The following is a 12724-nucleotide window of genomic DNA, read 5'->3' on the forward strand; positions in this document are numbered from 1 at the left end:
TTAATAACACCATTAACTATAGTCAATAACACCATTAATTAGTCAATAACACCATTAGCTAAAGTTAGTAACACCATAAGCTATAGTTATTAACACCATTAGCTAGTCAATAACACCATTAACTATAGTCAATAACACCATTAACTATAGTCAATAACACCATTAGCTATAGTTATTAACACCATTAGCTAGTCAATAACACCATTAACTATAGTCAATAACACCATTAGCTATAGTCAACAACACCATGAGCTAAAGTTAGTAACACCATTAGCTACAGTCAATAACACCATTAACTATAGTCAATAACACCATTAACTATAGTTAATAACACCATTAACTATAGTCAATAACACCATTAGCTAAAGTTAGTAACACCATTAGCTATAGTTATTAACACCATTAGCTAGTCAATAACACCATTAACTATAGTCAATAACACCATTAACTATAGTCAATAACACCATTAGCTATAGTTATTAACACCATTAGCTAGTCAATAACACCATTAACTATAGTCAATAACACCATTAGCTATAGTTAATAACACCATTAACTATAGTAAATAACACCATTAACTATAGTGCCTCTTTTGCTTGAAAGAGGCACAGAAAAAGCGTGTGCAAGCAAGGAGGTCTACAAACCTGACTCAGTTACACCAGCTCTGTCAGGAGGAATGGGTCAACATTCACCCAACTTATTGTGGGAAGCTTGTGGAAGGCTAACCAAAATGTTTGACCCAAGTTAAGCAATTTAAAGGCAATGCTACCAAATACTAATCGAGTGTATGTAAACTTCTGACCCACTGGGAATGTGATGAAAGAAATAAAAGCTGAAATAAATCATTCTCTCTACTTATTCTGACATTTCACATTCTTAAAATAAAGTGGTGATCCTAACTGACCTAATACAGGGAATTTTTCTGAGGATTAAATGTCAGGAAATGTGAAAATCTGAGTTTAAATGAATTTGGCTAAGGTGTATGTGAACTTCTGACTTCAACTGTTCAGTGTTGTAATGATGTGCAAATAGTTAAAGTACAAAAGGGGAAAACATTTACATAAATAGCTATTTACGGTGTTTGTTCTTGGTTGCCCTTTTCTTGTGGCAACGGGTCACAAAATTTTGCTGCTGTGATTGCACACTGTGGTATTTCACCCAATAGATATGGGAGTTTATCAAAATTGGATTTGTTTTTGAATTCTTTGTGGGTCTGTGTAATCTGAGGGAAATATGTGTCTCTAATGTAGTCATAAATTTGGCAGGAGGTGAGGAAGTGCAGCTCAGATTCCACCTAATTTTGTGGGCAGTTTGCACACAGCTTGTCTTCTCTTGAGAACCAGGTCTGCCTTCAGCGGCCTTTCTCAATAGCAAGGCTATGCTCACCGAGTCTGTACATAGTCAAACTTTCCTTAAGTTTGGGTCAGTCACAGTGGACAGGTATTCTGACACTGTGCACTCTCTGTTTAGGTCCAAATATCATTCTAGTTTGCTCTGTTTTTTTGTTAATTCTTTCTCATGTGTCAAGTAATTATCTTTTGTTTTTTCACGATTTGGTTGAGTCTAATTGTGTTGCTGTCCTGGGGCTCTGTGGGGTCTGCTTGTGAACAGAGCCCCAGGACCAGCTTGCTTAGGGGACTCTTCTCCAGGTTCATCTCTCTGTAGGTGATGGCTTTGTTATGGAAGGTTTGGGAATCGCTTCCTTTTAGGTGGTTGTAGAATTTAACGGCTCTTTGCTGGATTTTGATAATAAGTGGGTATCGGCCTAATTCTGCTCTGCATGCATTATTTGGTGTTCTACGTTGTACACGGAGGATATTTTAGCAGAATTATGCATGCAGAGTCTCAATTTGGTGTTTGTCCCATTTTGTGAAATCTTGGTTGGTGAGCGGACCCCAGACCTCACAGCCTTAAAGGGCAATGGGTTCTATGAGTGATTCAAGTATTTTTAGCCAAATCCTAATTGGTATGTTGAATTTTATTTTCCTTTTGATGGCATAGAATGCCCTTCTTGCCTTGTCTCTCAAATCGTTCACAGCTTTGTGGAAGTTACCTGTGGCGCTGATGTTTAGGCCAAGGTATGTATCGTTTTTTGGGTGCTCTAGGGCAACGGTGTTTAGATGGAATTTGTATTTGTGGTCCTGGCGACTGGACCTTTTTTGGAACACCATTATTTTGGTCTTACTGAGATTTACTGTCAGGATCCAGGTCTGGCAGAATCTGTGCAGAATATCCAGGTGCTGCTGTAGGCCCTCCTTGGTTGGTGACAGAAGCACCAGATCATCAGCAAACAGAATACATTTGACTTCAGATTCTAGTAGGGTGATGCCGGGTGCTGCAGACTTTTCTAGTGCCTGCGCCAATTCGTTGATTAATATGTTGAAGGGGGTGGGGCTTAAGCTGCATCCCTGTCTCACCCCACGGGCCCGTGGGAAGAAATGTGTTTTTTGCCTATTTTAACCGCACACTTGTTGTTTGTGTACATGGATTTTATAATGTTGTATGTTTTACCCCCTACACCACTTTCCATCAATTTGTATAGCAGACCCTCATGCCAAATTGAGTCGAAGGCTTTTTTGAAATCAACAAAGCATGAGAAGACTTTGCCTTTGTTTTGGTTTGTTTGTTTGTTTGTCAATTAGGGTGTGCAGGATGAATATATGGTCTGTTGTACGGTAATTTGGTAAAAAGCCAATTTGACATTTGCTCAGTACATTGTTTTCACTGAGGAAATGTACGAGTCTGCTGTTAATGATAATGCAGAGGATTTTCCCAAGGTTGCTGTTGACGCATATCCCATGGTAGTTATTGGGGTCAAGTTTGTCTCCACTTTTGTGGATTGGGGTGATCAGTCCTTGGTTCCAAATATTGGGGAAGATGCCAGAGCTAAGGATGATGTTAAAGAGTTTAAAATAGCCAATTAGATTTTGTTGTCTGTATATTTGATCATTTCATTAAGGATACCATCAACAACACATGCCGTTTTGGGTTGGAGGGTTTTTATTTTGTCCTGAAGCTCATTCAAGGTAATTGGAGAATCCAGTGGGTTATGGTAGTCTTTAATAGTTGATTCTAAGATTTGTATTTGATCATGTATATGTTTTTGCTCTTTATTCTTTGTTATAGAGCCAAAAAGATTGGAGAAGTGGTTTACCCATACATCTCCATTTTGGATAGATAATTATTTGTGTTGTTGTTTGTTTAGTGTTTTCCAATTTTCCCAGAAGTGGTTAGAGTCTATGGATTCTTCAATTACATTGAGCTGATTTCTGACATGCTGTTCCTTGTTTTTCCGTAGTGTATTTCTGTATTGTTTTAGTGATTCACCATAGTGAAGGCGTAGACTCAGGTTTTCCGGGTGTCTATGTTTTTGGTTGGGCAGGTTCCTCAATTTCTTTCTTAGATTTTTGCATTCTTCATCAAACCATTTGTCACTGTTGTTAATTTTCTTTAGTTTTCTATTTGAGATTTTTTGATCTGATAGGGAAGCTGAGAGGTCAAATACACTGTTAAGATTTTCTACTGCCAAGTCTCTCTCTCTCTCTCTCTCACTCTGTCTTTCTCACTGTCTTTCTCTCTCACTCTCTCTGTCTGTCTCTATCACTCCTCTCTCTGTCTCAGTTCATCAGTGGCAGTGTGACAGCCTCAATGGAGACTAAGTCTCTTATTAGCTCTTAATGTTAACCATGGATCAGGTTTCACCAAGAGAGAGAGAAAGCGAGAGAGAGAGAGAGTAACAGAGAGCGAGAAAGAGTTAACAAATGTGTGGGTGGGTGTGATAGAGAGACAACACCAGTGTACATTCTGCCAGGGCCATTCTGAAAACCACAGATTTCTCCAAGGACATAAAGTGTGTGTGTGTGTGTGTGTGTGTGTGTGTGGCTGCATGATTGTCTGTGTGTAAGAGGGCCCTTGGAAACAAACACCAAGGCTGCTCTAATGCTGTATCCCCCCCTCCTTATAACATACACAGTACAGTCAGTCTATCAGCTCATCATATAACATGTACAGTCAGTCTATCAGCTCATCATATAACATGTACAGTCAGTCTATCAGCTCATCATATAACATGTACAGTCAGTCTATCAGCTCATCATATAACATGTACAGTCAGTCTATCAGCTCATCATATAACATGTACAGTCAGTCTATCAGCTCATCATATAACATTTACAGTACAGTCAGTCTATCAGCTCCTCATATAACATGTACAGTCAGTCTATCAGCTCATCATATAACATTTACAGTACAGTCAGTATATCAGCACATCATATAACATGTACAGTCAATCTATCAGCTCATCATATAACATTTACAGTACAGTTTTTGATGAGCTGATAGACTGACTGTAAATGCTATATGATGAGCTGATAGACTGACTGTACTGTAAATGTTATATGAGGAGCTGATAGACTGACTGTACATGTTATTTGATGAGCTGATAGACTGACTGTACTGTAAATGTTATATGATGAGCTGATAGACTGACTGTACATGTTATATGATGAGCTGATAGACTGACTGTACTGTAAATGTTATATGAGGAGCTGATAGACTGATACTATAATGTATCACAAAGGGAAACCCAGTCGCAAGCTGTTCAGTGACGCGAGCCTACCAGGTGAGCTAAATGCGGGCTTCGAGGCTAGCAACACTGAACTATGCATGAGAGCACCAGCTGTTCTGGACGACTGTGTGATTTCTCACCTGGTCAAAAGTAACACCTACGTGAGAATGCTTTTCATTGACTACAGCTCAGCATTCAACACCAAAGTGCTCTCCAAGCTCATCACTAAGCTAAGGACCTTGGGATCTCCCTCTGCAACTGGATCCTGGACTTCCTGGCGGGCCACCCTCAGGTGGTGAGGGTGGGCAACAACCCATTCATCACTCTGACCCTCAACACGGGGGCCCCTGCATTGTTGGGAAGATCCCGTAGGTAAGCATTTCACTGTTAGTCTACACCTGCTGTTTTCCAAGCATGTGACAAATAACATTTGATTTGATTTGAAGCAGGTACTGTGCAGGCAATTATAGAATATTCAGATTCACACACTCACAGATGATTATACATAACCATATATGCATGTGCACACACACAGGTGTGCACACACACACGCACACACACAGCCCTCTGCCATAATGACAAAACATTACAGAGCACAACAATGACTCAATGAGTCCTCTATCTGAATCAGTGAGTGATGAACTCAATACATCCATTATCTGAGTCAATGAGAGATTAACTCAAAACCTCCTCTATCTGAGTCAATGAGATATTAACTCAAAACCTCCTCTATCTGAGTCAGTGAGAGATGAACTCAAAACCTCTATCTGAGTCAATGAACACAATACCTCCTCTAATTGAGTCAATGAAAGGTGAACTCAATACATCCTCTATCTGAGTCAATGAGAGATGAACTCAATACATCCTCTATCTGAGTCAATCAACACAATACCTCCTCTATCTGAGTCAATGAGAGGTGAACTCAATTCACCCTCTGAGTCAATTAACACAATACATCCTCTATCTGAGTCAATGAAAGGTGAACTCAATACATCCTCTGAGTCAATGAGAGATGAATTCAATGTCCTAAACTAGAGTATATTTACTAATGCCAAGACAACAATAACATGGCCTGTATTGCATCATTGACAGCTGATCCACAGGTCCAGACAGACAGACAGACAGACAGAAAACAGAATGACTTCAGCACAACACTTTGGCAACCATCACACTCTGAATGACTAACAGGTCACCTACAGGTGTGAGGTAGGTACCCCCTTACCAGTGGTGGAGTGGAGGCTCTCCAGGCTCCAATAATGTGAGAGGACCCCTTTGAGAGTACCTCCTAGGCTCCCCATGCCTCCTCCTCCTCCTCCTGCTCCCCATTTTTCCCCCATCCCTCCTCCTACTCCTCCTCTTCCACCTCCCTCGGTGGGGGTACCGCTGTCCGAGTCCGAACCAGGAGATCCAGGGGAGAGTCCAGAGCTGGTGCTGCCACTGCTGTCCCCGGGCACGGGCCCCTCAGAGCTCTGCTGGGTCCGCATCAGAACAGCCCCCCGAACACAGATCCTGGACCTTGGCACTGGAGCCTGGTAGTCAAGGTAGGTGTTTCCCCCAGTCAGAGGAAGGTCAATCTGGGTAAGTAGATACGTACGAATGCTGTAGCCTCTACCTGGACCGTACAGCTCCAGCTCTGTGTGTCAGTAAGCTCCAGTCAGTCAGTGAGTGCTTCCAGTCTCGGCTGTTGCTCCTCTCTCTGGCTCTGCTCTGCACTCAACGGCTGCTGCTCTCTCTCTCTCTCTCTCTCTCTCTCTCTCTCTCTCTCTCTCTCTCTCTCTCTCTCTCTCTCTCTCTCTCTCTCTCTCTCTCTCTCTCTCTCTCTCTCTCTCTCTCTCTCTCTCTCTCTCTCTCTCTCTCTCTCTCTCTCTCTCTCTCTCTCCCCCCCCCCCCCCTCTCTCTCGCTCACCCTCTCTCGCTCGCCCTCCCTCACTCTCCCACTCTCCCTTTCACTCTCTCCCTTTCACTCTCTCCCTTCCTCGCTCACACACACAGACACACACACCCCCCCAGTGGGGCTCCACTAGGTGGGTTCTGTGGCTCTGCAGTGTGACTTGCCTGGCTGCAGCTGATGGCTGATCGCTCTGTAATATCTTGGTGCAGTGCTATTATTATTATCCCCCCTCCTCCCCCTGTCTAACCCCTGCCCTCTCCCCTCTCCTGTCCTCTGCTGTTTCTAAAGCATTGCTGTTGTTATATGGTGTGTGGGTGTGTGTGTGTGTGTGTGTGTGTGCGTGCACATGCGTGTGTGTATTGTCAATAGAAAGTCAGGCTGTTGAAACCTGGCAGTCATGGCTAAAGCTCCCAATGCATTTGAACCTGTCAGAGAGGAGAGGCTTTGGGAGATGTGATTTCCTGCCTCTGACAGGGCAGGGAGTGCAGAATCATCAGCTTAAACAGTTACAAGCATTCCTATTAATGCCTTGAGAAAGAGAGAGATAGGGAGGGAGGGAGGGATGGAAGGAGGTAGAGAGAGAATGAGGGATGGAAGGAGAGAGGGAGGGAGGGAGGTAGAGAGGGGAGGGGGGATGGAATGAGAGAGGGAGGGAGGGAGGTAGAGAGGGAGGGAGGAAGATTGAGAAAGAGAGGAAATGAAAGTGAGGGGCTTACCTGATCCACTGCTCTATATTACTGTAAACATTATAAACACCATGTACTCCTACTGAGATATACTCTATCTGTACAATCCAACAGCTCTGATTATAACTTTGCAAAGATGTACACAACACATGTAACCAGAAGAAGAGTGTTTGTTTCAGTCTATGCTCTCTAGGCCCTAAATACACTACAGACGTGGCAGATGGTGCTGTATAAGATGAGGGAGGACCTTTAAAAAAACAAAACCATTATGAGCATGTCCTTATTTCTGTTACAGGTTATTGGATGATTGTCATTCATATTCCATTCCCCCAGCACAATGTAACATTGATAAGTTAAGGCTACTACATGCTACTCTAATTTCCCCTATAACCATCAGGAGGTTGCTACAACCTAGCCTATGAATGAAAGTTTACAACGTAGGTGCAAGAGAGAAAAATTTGAGGTGACAGACAAAGTCACGTTCAATACCACCTTGCACACTCATGCCTGAATCTCAGTGATCTAGTGTGTAATCATTAGTCCAACAGTTGCAAACGAGAGTTTCTATTGGACAAAATCAGGTATGTTTATCCCCGTTTGCTTTCGGTAAGAAACCTTTTTTCAACAGAATCCACGGAATGAATGCACCACTGATCACGCATAAACACAGTTCACTTTCATAGCAGCCACGTTGTATTCCTTCTCGAATTTATGCGCTCTCCTCCTCTCACCTTTTCCATTCGCTTGTGGACTTCCATGGACAACACATCAGCTGTGTGTGACCGGGCTAAAAAAACATTCCAAGCCAAACCATATTATAACCGCTACACACAGCCTACAGTGTAAAGTAACATCATAGTCAACACAGCTAATATAACTAATGCATTAGTAAACCCGCTACAATCATGCAGTAACATTACAGTGTACAGTCAGTAAGCAGGTTAGCACTTACACCAGTGGGCCCAGGTGGCAATAAATGAGTAAAAACAAAAACTTACCTTAACTTGGAGGAGTTCCAGTGTCGTGTTGGATAGCCATAGCCAGCTAGCTAACATAGCATCCCTCTGTTTGTGCAGGTTGTTTGAGTAGGCTAACCTAGCTAGCTGCATTTGCTAGCTTAGTAAGTTAAACTGAAAGTGAAAAAAAGCAAATCTCTCTCTTTCTTGCTTCTCTTTCATTTTGACTATTGTCTTTCTCTCTCTTTGAGTCAACTACTCACCACATTTTATACACTGCAGCGCTAGCTAGCTGTAGCTTATGCTTTCAGTACTTGATAATTCTTTGATCCTTTGATTGGGTGGACAACATGTCAGTTCTTGCTGCAAGAGCTCTGATAGGTTGGAAAATGTCCTCTGGAAGTTGTCATAATTACTGTCTAAGTCTATGGAAGGGGGTGAGAATCATGAGCCTCCTGGGTTTTGTATTGAAGTCAATGTGCCCAGAGGAGGACGGAAACTATCTGCCCTCCGGCTACACCATGGTGCTACCCTACAGAGGTGCTGTTGAGGCTACTGTAGACCTTCATTGCAAAACAGTATGTTTTAATAAATTATTTGATGACATGAATATATTTAGCATACTTTTACCTAAATAGATAACTTTAATGTTTTAATTTAAAAAAACAAAAAATGTAATTCACTGAGGAGGATGGTCCTCCCCTTCCTCCTCTGAGGAGCCTCCACTGTACTACAGTCATGTCTGCTTATCCATATCCCATACTCATATCCCATATTCACATCCTATATTCATATCCCATGCCCAAGTTAAATCAACACATGAAGATATTTCGCTGTCTGGTTGGCTACAATACATGTACAAAATTATTCAAACTAAAATAAATGTTTTGTTTTCACTCATGAGGGAGAAGGTTCCAGATTTCTCCATAAATGACATATTCACTCAGAGCACAGGGAACGAGATGAGGGAGAAGGTTCCAGATTTCTCCGTAAAGGTCATATTCACTCAGAACACACGGAAGTAGACATGAGGGAGAAGGTTCCGGATTTCTCCGTAAAGGTCATTTTCACTCAGAACACACGGAAGTAGACATGAGGGAGAAGGTTCCGGATTTCTCCGTAAAGGTCATTTTCACTCAGAACACACGGAAGTAGACATGAGGGAGAAGGTTCCGGATTTCTCCGTAAAGGTCATATTCACTCAGAAAACACGGAAGTAGACATTTCTGCTGTCTCTGTCTCATAGGACACAGAGATACATGATGGTTCTGCTGTCTCTGTCTCATAGGACACAGAGATACATGGTGGTTCTGCTGTCTCATAGGACACAGAGATACATGGTGGTTCTGCTGTCTCATAGGACACAGATATACATGGTGGTTCTGCTGTCTCTGTCTCATAGGACACAGAGATACATGGTGGTTCTGCTGTCTCATAGGACACAGAGATACATGGTGGTTCTGCTGTCTCGGGCTCATAGGACACAGAGAGACATGGTGGTTCTGCTGTCTCATAGGACACAGAGATACAAGGTGGTTCTGCTGTCTCGGTCTCATAGGACACAGAGAGACATGGTGGTTCTGCTGTCTCGGGCTCATAGGACACAGAGAGACATGGTGGTTCTGCTGTCTCATAGGACACAGAGATACAAGGTGGTTCTGCTGTCTCGGTCTCATAGGACACAGAGATACAAGGTGGTTCTGCTGTCTCTGTCTCATAGGACACAGAGATACATGGTGGTTCTGCTGTCTCATAGGACACAGAGAGACATGGTGGTTCTGCTGTCTCGGTCTCATAGGACACAGAGATACATGGTGGTTCTGCTGTCTCATAGGACACAGAGAGACATGGTGGTTCTGCTGTCTCATAGGACACAGAGATACATGGTGGTTCTGCTGTCTCATAGGACACAGAGATACATGGTGGTTCTGCTGTCTCGGGCTCATAGGACACAGAGAGACATGGTGGTTCTGCTGTCTCATAGGACACAGAGATACATGGTGGTTCTGCTGTCTCATAGGACACAGAGATACATGATGGTTCTGCTGTCTCATAGGATACAGAGAGACATGGTGGTTCTGCTGTCTCATAGGACACAGAGAGACATGGTGGTTCTGCTGTCTCATAGGACACAGAGATACATGGTGGTTCTGCTGTCTCATAGGATACAGAGAGACATGGTGGTTCTGCTGTCTCATAGGACACAGAGAGACATGGTGGTTCTGCTGTCTCATAGGACACAGAGATACATGATGGTTCTGCTGTCTCATAGGACACAGAGATACATGGTGGTTCTGCTGTCTCATAGGACACAGATATACATGGTGGTTCTGCTGTCTCATACGACACAGAGATACATGGTGGTTCTGCTGTCTCATAGGACACAGAGATACATGGTGGTTCTGCTGTCTCATAGGACACAGATATACATGGTGGTTCTGCTGTCTCATACGACACAGAGATACATGGTGGTTCTGCTGTCTCATAGGACACAGAGATACATGGTGGTTCTGCTGTCTCATAGGACACAGATATACATGGTGGTTCTGCTGTCTCATACGACACAGAGATACATGGTGGTTCTGCTGTCTCATAGGACACAGAGATACATGGTGGTTCTGCTGTCTCATAGGACACAGAGAGACATGGTGGTTCTGCTGTCTCGGGCTCATAGGACACAGAGATACATGTTGGTTCTGCTGTCTCATAGGATACAGAGAGACATGTTGGTTCTGCTGTCTCATAGGACACAGAGAGACATGTTGGTTCTGCTGTCTCTGTCTCATAGGACACAGAGATACATGGTGGTTCTGCTGTCTCATAGGACACAGAGATACATGGTGGTTCTGCTGTCTCATACGACACAGAGATACATGGTGGTTCTGCTGTCTCATAGGACACAGAGATAAATGGTGGTTCTGCTGTCTCATAGGACACAGAGATACAAGGTGGTTCTGCTGTCTCGGGCTCATAGGACACAGAGATACATGGTGGTTCTGCTGTCTCATAGGACACAGAGATACATGGTGGTTCTGCTGTCTCATAGGACACAGAGATACATGGTGGTTCTGCTGTCTCATAGGATACAGAGAGACATGGTGGTTCTGCTGTCTCATAGGACACAGAGATACATGGTGGTTCTGCTGTCTCATAGGACACAGAGATAAATGGTGGTTCTGCTGTCTCATAGGACACAGAGATGCAAGGTGGTTCTGCTGTCTCTGTCTCATAGGACACAGAGATACATGATGGTTCTGCTGTCTCATAGGATACAGAGAGACATGGTGGTTCTGCTGTCTCATAGGACACAGAGATACATGGTGGTTCTGCTGTCTCTGTCTCATAGGACACAGAGAGACATGATGGTTCTGCTGTCTCATAGGACACAGAGATACAAGGTGGTTCTGCTGTCTCTGTCTCATAGGACACAGAGATACATGGTGGTTCTGCTGTCTCATAGGACACAGAGATACAAGGTGGTTCTGCTGTCTCTGTCTCATAGGACACAGAGATACATGATGGTTCTGCTGTCTCATAGGATACAGAGAGACATGGTGGTTCTGCTGTCTCATAGGACACAGAGATACATGGTGGTTCTGCTGTCTCTGTCTCATAGGACACAGAGAGACATGATGGTTCTGCTGTCTCATAGGACACAGAGATACAAGGTGGTTCTGCTGTCTCTGTCTCATAGGACACAGAGATACATGGTGGTTCTGCTGTCTCATAGGACACAGAGATACATGGTGGTTCTGCTGTACCACCTGGTAAAGGAAAGGCTGTTGGTCCTGATGAAGATACACACCCCCGCATGCACACACACACTTCTGACCCACACACACACACAGTAACAGTAAGGTGGGTTAGAAGTGAGAAGACCAGGCAGACAGAGCCACTGGAGTCTTCAGACACAAGGCCAGTAAAGTTTAAAACTCTCTCTCTCTCTCTCCCTCTCCCCCTCCCCCTCCCTCCCTCCCTCCCTCCCTCCCTCCCCCAGATATACTGGATGGACCTAAAGACTGCAGACCGATTGATAAGGAGGCTTAAGTTACATATTGTTTGTATGTATAAACCAATAACTAACCATCTGTAACCTACTTATAAGCCCATTGGTGTGTCACCGATATGTAGTGTCAGTTTGAAAACATCCTTTCATGGGCTATGATGAATACAGATGAGTATGGTGTTGGAAGGTGAAAAGTGGCTTAGCTCACTGCATGGTGTGTACCACAGAAATACCACTGCCCATCATCAACCTACTGACTTCAATAGGGATGCCCGTTCTAGTCATTCTATGGTGCACCGCCCTTTAGCCAGTCAGCTAAAGAGGTTGACACTACACTTGTCTTTTGATTGGCCTTTCAATTCAATTAACTAAAAATGAATCAAATTACAAGGAAGGCATCTGGTGCAAGAACACTGACCTCACTTTGAGGGGCATGCAATCTGCTGCTTATGCGCGCACGTGTGTGTGTGTGTGTGTGTGCACATGTGTGCGTGCGTGCGCCCACCCAATGACATCAGAATGAACAGGGTCATTTCAGCACTACCTAATGTCCACCCACTCAGCAGTATGATAGGTTACCCTGGAGACAATCTCTCACAGTCAGAGCAATAGAAAAAG

The 12724-nt window shown here is 43.6% G+C and overlaps 1 protein-coding gene across 2 annotated transcripts in view; it reads right to left on the minus strand.

The window, feature by feature from the left end:
* LOC139366896 (rho guanine nucleotide exchange factor 4-like) overlaps positions 1–12724 on the minus strand; it is a 78233-nt gene that overhangs the window by 49946 nt on the left and 15563 nt on the right. The window contains exon 1 of one of the 2 annotated variants that reach the window (XM_071104639.1): positions 5790–6351. The exons of the other annotated variant lie outside the window; for it this stretch is intronic. Coding sequence (XP_070960740.1) covers positions 5790–6051 — 262 coding nt within the window. The 5' untranslated portion in view covers positions 6052–6351. Of the gene's footprint in view, positions 1–5789; positions 6352–12724 lie in introns of those variants that run through there. 2 annotated transcript variants of the gene reach the window in all.

The sequence above is a fragment of the Oncorhynchus clarkii genome, chromosome 15 (genome assembly GCF_045791955.1).
Source record: "Oncorhynchus clarkii lewisi isolate Uvic-CL-2024 chromosome 15, UVic_Ocla_1.0, whole genome shotgun sequence".
Taxonomy (NCBI): domain Eukaryota; kingdom Metazoa; phylum Chordata; class Actinopteri; order Salmoniformes; family Salmonidae; genus Oncorhynchus; species Oncorhynchus clarkii.